The sequence below is a fragment of the Xyrauchen texanus genome, chromosome 13 (genome assembly GCF_025860055.1).
Source record: "Xyrauchen texanus isolate HMW12.3.18 chromosome 13, RBS_HiC_50CHRs, whole genome shotgun sequence".
NCBI lineage: Eukaryota > Metazoa > Chordata > Actinopteri > Cypriniformes > Catostomidae > Xyrauchen > Xyrauchen texanus.
The window spans coordinates 45551374-45558873 of NC_068288.1; the positions used below are offsets into that span (position 1 = coordinate 45551374).

General features: G+C 41.5%; 1 protein-coding gene across 1 annotated transcript in view; it reads right to left on the reverse strand.

The window, feature by feature from the left end:
- LOC127653908 (NFX1-type zinc finger-containing protein 1-like) overlaps window positions 1–6709 on the reverse strand; it is a 25063-nt gene extending 18354 nt beyond the window's left edge. Inside the window, exons 1-4 of the mRNA XM_052140755.1 lie at window positions 6631–6709; window positions 5017–6536; window positions 4596–4882; window positions 2632–2870 (exon numbers count right to left, since the gene is read on the reverse strand). Coding sequence (XP_051996715.1) covers window positions 2632–2870; window positions 4596–4882; window positions 5017–6234 — 1744 coding nt within the window. The 5' untranslated portion in view covers window positions 6235–6536; window positions 6631–6709. The remainder of the gene's footprint in view (window positions 1–2631; window positions 2871–4595; window positions 4883–5016; window positions 6537–6630) is intronic.
- Between the last annotated feature and the right edge of the window lie 791 nt (window positions 6710–7500).

Below are 7500 nucleotides of genomic sequence, written 5' to 3' on the forward strand. Positions count from 1 at the left end.
CAGGATAGTGTAGTATAGTACAGGATATTATAGGACAGTATAGTACAGGATAGTATAGGATAGTATAGGACAGTATAGTACAGGATAGTATAGTCTAGTACAGGATAGTCTAACAGGATAGTATAGTACAGGATAGTATAGCATAGTACAGGATAGAGTAGTATTGTATAGGATAGTGTAGTATTGTATAGTACAGGATAGCATAGGATAGGATAGTATAGAATAGTACAGGATAGTATTGTACAGGATAGTATAGTACAGGATAGTATAGCATAGGATAGTATAGCATAGGATAGTACAGGACAGTATAGTACAGGATAGTCTAGGATAGTATAGTTCAGGATAGTATAGGACAGGATAGATCAGGATAGTATAGGATAGTATAGTTCAGGATAGTATAGGACAGGATAGTATAGGACAGGATAGTTCAGGATAGTATAGTACAGGATAGCATTGGATAGGATAGTTCAGGATAGTATAGAATAGTATAGTACAGGATTGTATAGTACCGGATAGTATAGTACAGGATAGTATAGCATAGGATAGTACAGGACAGTATAGTACAGGACAGTATAGTATAGGATAGTATTGTACAGGATAGTATAGTACAGGATAGTATAGCACAGGATAGTATAGCATAGGATAGTACAGGACAGTATAGTACAGGATAGTATTGTACAGGATAGTATAGTACAGGATAGTATAGCATAGGATAGTATAGCATAGGATAGTACAGGACAGTATAGTACAGGATAGTCTAGGATAGTATAGTTCAGGATAGTATAGGACAGGATAGATCAGGATAGTATAGGATAGTATAGTTCAGGATAGTATAGGACAGGATAGTATAGGACATGATAGTTCAGGATAGTATAGTACAGGATAGCATTGGATAGGATAGTTCAGGATAGTATAGAATAGTATAGTACAGGATTGTATAGTACCGGATAGTATAGTACAGGATAGTATAGCATAGGATAGTACAGGACAGTATAGTACAGGACAGTATAGTATAGGATAGTATAGTACAGGATAGTTCAGGATAGTATAGTTCAGGATAGTATAGGATAGTATAAGTACAGGATAGTACAGGATAGTATAGTACAGGATAGTATAGGACAGGATAGTATAGGACAGGATAGTATTGGACAGGATAGTATAGGATAGTATAAGTACAGTATAGTACAGGATAGTATAGGACAGGATAGTATAGAACAGGATAATATAGGACAGTATAGTATAGTGTAGTATTGTATAGTACAGGACAGTATAGTATAGTGTAGTATTGTATAGTACAAGATAGTATAGGACAGGATAGTATAGTACAGGATAGTACAGGACAGTATAGTACAGGATATTACAGGACAGTATAGTGTAGTATTGTATAGTACAGGATAGTACAGGATAGTATTGTACAGGATAGTATAGGACAGGATAGTACAGGACAGGATAGTACAGGACAGGACAGTATAGTATAGTGTAGTATTGTATAGTACAGGATAGTATAGGACAGGATAGTATAGTGTAGGATAGTGTAGTATTGTATAGTACAGGATAGTACAGGATAGTACAGGACAGTATAGTTCAGTATAGTATAGTACAGGATAGTTCAGGATAGTATAGTTCAGGATAGTATAGGATAGTATAAGTACAGGATAGTACAGGATAGTATAGGACAGGATAGTATAGGACAGGATAGTATAGGACAGGATAGTATTGGACAGGATAGTATAAGTACAGTATAGTACAGGATAGTATAGTACAGGATAGTATAGGACAGGATAGTATAGAACAGGATAATATAGGACAGTATAGTATAGTGTAGTATTGTATAGTACAGGACAGTATAGTATAGTGTAGTATTGTATAGTACAAGATAGTATAGGACAGGATAGTATAGTACAGGATAGTACAGGACAGTATAGTACAGGATATTACAGGACAGTATAGTGTAGTATTGTATAGTACAGGATAGTACAGGATAGTATTGTACAGGATAGTATAGGACAGGATAGTACAGGACAGGACAGGATAGTACAGGACAGGACAGTATAGTGTAGTATTGTATAGTACAGGATAGTATAGGACAGGATAGTATAGTGTAGGATAGTGTAGTATTGTATAGTACAGGATAGTACAGGATAGTACAGGACAGTATAGTTCAGTATAGTATAGTATAGTACAGTATAGTATAGTATATGATTTACATTTACATTTATGCATTTGGCAGACGCTTTTATCCAAAGCGACTTACAGTGCAATTATTACAGGGACAATCCCCCCGGAACAACCTGGAGTTAAGTGCCTTGCTCAAGGACACAATGGTGGTGGCTGTGGGGTTAGAACCTGTGACCTTCTGATTAACAGCCCTGTGCTTTAGCCACTACGCCACCACCACTACATATGATAGTACAGGATAGTGTAGTATAGTATTGTATAGTACAGGATAGTGTATTATAGTATAGTACAGGATAGTATAGTATAGCATAGAATATAAAAGATACTTTCTGGATTTAAAAAAACAGACTCAAAAAAACAAAAAAAATGTTTAGGTTGAATATACTGTTTATGTGATATAACATCACTACTAAGTGAAAAAAGATTGGTCAAAACACCACCACTATCTCTCACCTGTGCCTGGTGGGCCCTGTATGATGGCCAGCTCTTTGGTTAAGGCCAGTTTTAGTGCTTGAAGCTGGCTTTCATCGAGCCCCATCGTTTCCTCATCAGGCCAGTCTCCTGGAGTAAGAGGATTGAAGGGTGGAATCTTGTCCTGCCCTTCTGCCACGATGGTTGACAGATCGTACTTCCTCCCCTCCATCCGCAGGTAAGCTGGGGCGTATACCTCAGTATTGCACTCCACTATGTACCTGAAACAACAAACATGTTTATTAACCATAAAAAAAAAAATCATCATTGTGAAACTGTATTCACTTCTAAATTGGTGCTCAAAACATACAGTTTGCTAAGGCAAGCACCACTTTTACTGATGCTCATACATAGTATTAGGTATTGGGAAAAATCCTGATTTTTAAAGAGATTGTTCACCCAAAAATGAAAACTGTTTTATAATTAATGTACCCTCATGTCATCCCAGATTTGTATGACTTTCTTCCTTCTGCTAAACACAAATTAAGATTTTTAGAAGAATATCTCAGCTCTGTTGGTTCACACAATGCAAGTGAATGGTGACCAGAGCTCTAAAGCTCCAAATATCACTTAAAGGCATCATAAAAGTAATCCATATGACTCTCTGAAGCGATCCAATTGGTTATGGGCCTGTACCAACCTTGACATGTACCTTCTTAGCATATTGCTACATACACTAGTGAACCTCAAATTGTGTGACTTGTTGTGGAGAGATATACGATTACTTTTTAAGTGATCAGATTTAAGATTTTCATCTAGTGGCTGATAAAATAGGTGAAAAAATCCCACTGAAATGAAAGTAGGAACCGAAGTCTATTTCTTCAGACCAAAATATCGTATGGCACATTTCCGCTGCACGTTACGGTTCGACTTGCCTTTACATTTCTGAGCTTGCATTTCCACTGCAGTTTAGTGCCGCCTCAACGTGGGTGGGATTATAGGCTGATCGTCATAGTTACGCCGCCTCTACTGCCGTGACATCATCTTAAACACGACACAAACTAACAATAACACGACCGCTAGCTGTTAGCTACTAGCTCATTTTGCTGCATAAAGCAGTTGTTGCATGGTGATTTTACACAAGTGTGACTGGTTGTTTTAGAAGCTTCCAGTAGCTGCTCAACTAAATAAAGTGAAGCTTTCAAGCAGAGTATAGAGTTAACGTAACAAAACGTACCATCCTCCATCATGGATCAACGCCAGTCCAGGGCATTCTCCCTCCCATTGCTCGCAGGTTTAGATAGCGTCCATTTGGTCGAACCCCTTCCACTTTTCCTTGATGGTTCTGTAGTCAATTTTAAGTTTTTGTAACTTTTCCCTACACTGTTGGTAGGTCCGGTGGTAGCCGTGTGCGGCCAATAGCTGAGACACTTCCTGAGAGACTTTTTCGTTCATGGCTAACGAGTGGACCGTCTGCACCTCGTTTATTGACCATGGAGTGGTTTTACACACAGCCATTTCTTTTTTCACAATTCGAAAGTCATGTGAACAAATGATACTGTTATCGCTGTTGCTAACTTTAAAACTAGCGGGTTGATGTCGCGTGTCGGAAATCCAGTGACGCTGGTAGTGATGATTCTCCCCGACCAATCAGTGATCTGCATGATTTTGACGTCACATATAGCTCGCTTGGAACCTCGACCGAGGTGGTACTAAAAAAAGTATCAGGCACCAGGTACTATCCACAGTGGAAACCCCCAAAAAAGCAAACAGAGTCGAGTTGAACCGTGCAGTGGAAAAGCCACAATAGATATTTGGTGGTGAGGTCTTTTGAACTGGAACAGTAAGCAACCACACAGCAACCACATCATTGCACAAAAAACAATCAGAACATCAACGCAACCATAAGGCAACGCCCTGCCAACCACCACCCTAACCTTGTGACAGGCAAGTTTGTGGGCAAGCGGCAATTCAATTATTTTCTTATTTAATTCTTATAAGCATACCTTTGAAAGGGAAGATCATTCTCATCTTGCTCCTGGAGTCCCTCTAGGACGTATCGGTAGGCCTCAAAATATGCCGTAGTCTCCACCATCAGAAAAGAGTGTGAGGGCTGAACTCTGGCCAGATGGACCCTACTGTCAGATGAAAAACAGAGATGTACCTGTCCCTGCTTCAACAGTTTAGGGTCCCGGTCGGTCACAGTAGCAAACAGGAAAGTTTCGAAGTTGTCCATGGAAAGACAGACAAGTGATCCGTAAATAAGACGTTTGGAATTTTCCCACCGGACAAACTGTGAGAGAAGATGAGAGTTATTGTGCAACAAAATAAGACCCAATGGTGAACGAGAATTAAAGAAGTCATTTGTAGTTATTATTCCAAGCTATTTTAAGTGCACTTCAAAGATCTATAGCAATAAAGTCTGACCTTAAGCGGTTTTGGATCAAACTGCACTTTGTAGGCAATGCCTGTTGGTGTGCACAGTGGCACAACCAATCGAGTGTCATGGTAGACTCTGATGTCATCAAAATGCTTCTTCTTTAATGTTCCACCATTGAGATTCTCGCGCTGGCTCCTCAGAATCTCCCTAATGCCCTCTCGCAGTGGCCTCACAAAATCTTCACGTAGTAGCCGGAAGTGCGTATCAAGATAGATGCGAGCATTTGGAAAGCTCTGAGCCACAATGTTGGGTCTCAGGAATGGCTTCTGGTCTAAGTGGAACTCCTCTGGGGTTGGATAGATGCTCATTGTCCTGAAGTCTTCCTCACCAGGTGGGGCATCTTCATCAGCTGCTAAGAAGGAGTATTTGTCTGAGCGCAAGGTTCCCTCCCTTGACTTCTCCTGAAGATGGTCAATCAAACCTTGGATCCTCTCAAGGTCTTCGTCAACGGTGTTTGGCATATCCACACCAGAAGCTCGCAACTGGTTAATGGCTGGTTTCAGAACAGCCATCAACATGGTAACAGATTGGAAAGAGCTTGAAGGATACATGTTGAGAACATCAGAGATAAGGCTAATGATGTTGCTCAACTGTTGGGGATACTGATCTCTTCGAGCAGGCATGTAATCCGACATCATTCCGGTCACGTAATATGGAAGGATGGTGCGGAAAAACATAGAATCCTTGACTACACCCACTAAATGAAGCACGATCTTGCGGTCTATTCTGGACTGGAAAGCCTTGCAGAGGACCTGGCAGACGAGTTGCACCAGATCATTCCTCATCGTCTTGTCCTCAAGCAGAGTCTTGATCCCAGAGCTAGATGAAAGGGTGATGGCCACCTCAGATGCTTCTTTTTCCAGAAGTCCCTCCAGTGTTTTATACCCGAGTTTGCGTACCTCTGGTGTTCCGTCTCTCCCTCTTCCTCTCCCATGACCCCCTCTTCCTCTTTGAAGTTTTTCATTTTGGGGACTCACCCTTAGGTCAGATCTACTTCCGTTGGCTTGTGGGATTCTCTGGTCTTCAGGGCTACAGACTGAATTTACAGGGACTGGGAGAAAATACTGGATAACATTTGTATGGGTGGTACTATGAACAAGCCCCCCATGTAAACGCCGGTGTAAAGATGCGTTACCTGGGCCTCCCGGTCTCCTAGCTCCCTGAAGAACATTGCTGGTTGCTCCCCACTGATGATGGCCATGCATGTCTTGGCCTTTAATCTCTCCTCTGCTCTTTCCATCTCCTCCTCCTCCTCCTCCGTTTCCTCCTCCTCTTCCTCGTCCCTGCCCACCTCCTCTTGCACTTTTAGCTTTTTCACCCTGGTGTCTCTCCCTTTGAGCATTCGTACTTTCACTGGCTTGGTGGGTACTCCTGTCTTCTGCTCTCTTCTGTCCTCTACCCCCTCCATCTCCTCCTCCACTTCCCCTTCCTCCTCCCTCTCCACGGCCACCTCCTCTTCCTCTACCTCGATTAGGAGACCCACTTGCTTGTCCTTGACCAGACCCCTCTGTTGAACAAAATTTTGGTGTATAAGTAATTCGAATCTATACTGAAGTGTTTAAAGAGGGAATGGAAAGAGAAGAAAAATACTAAATGAATACCTCGTCTTGGCTGGGCATTGGCACCTCCTCTTTGCGGTCCTCCTCTTCTTCTTTGCTGCTGCTGTCCTCCTCCTCCTCCTCCTCCTCCTCTTTGCTGCTGTTCTCCTCCTCCTCCTCCTCCTCCTCCTCTTTGCTGTCCTCCTCCTCCTCCTCCTCCTCTTTGCTGTCCTCCTCCTCCTCCTCCTCCTCCTCTTGCTGTCCTCCTCCTCTTTGCTGTCCTCCTCCTCCTCCTCCTCTTGGATTGACCATTTTACAGCTTTGTAAAGCTGTTTCAGATCTGAGGATATTGTATTGCAATACTCATAAACCATACATCTTTTAGACACATGCCATGGCAATACCACGTTAATCTATGGAGTGGTGGTGGTGGTGTAGTGGTCTAAAGCACATAACTGGTAATCTGGTAATCAGAATGTCGCTGGTTCGATCCCCACAGCCACCACCACTGTGTCCTTGAGCAAGGCACTTAAATCCAGGTTGCTCCGGGGGGATTGTCCCTGTAATAAGGTCACTGTAAGTCGCTTTGGATAAAAGCATCTGCCAAATGCATAAATGTAAATGTAATCTTTGTAATCTAAAACACAAATCGCTGTGGTTTATAATGAACATACATTTTAAGATTCTGCACTATTTCTAGGTCACTAATCAAATATGCAAATTAGTGACATTGACCATTTTACTCCTTTGTAGAAAGTACATACCAGCGAAATTGCATGCTGTCATTAAAGCGGGGGGACCAAATACTAAGAAATTTACCAATTATCTTGACAATATAATTGTATAATTTATAATTGTATAATTTCACAAGTAGACTCAGACTTTTGAATAATATCCCAGATAACCTACATCCAGCCTAAATGAGTGCATTTC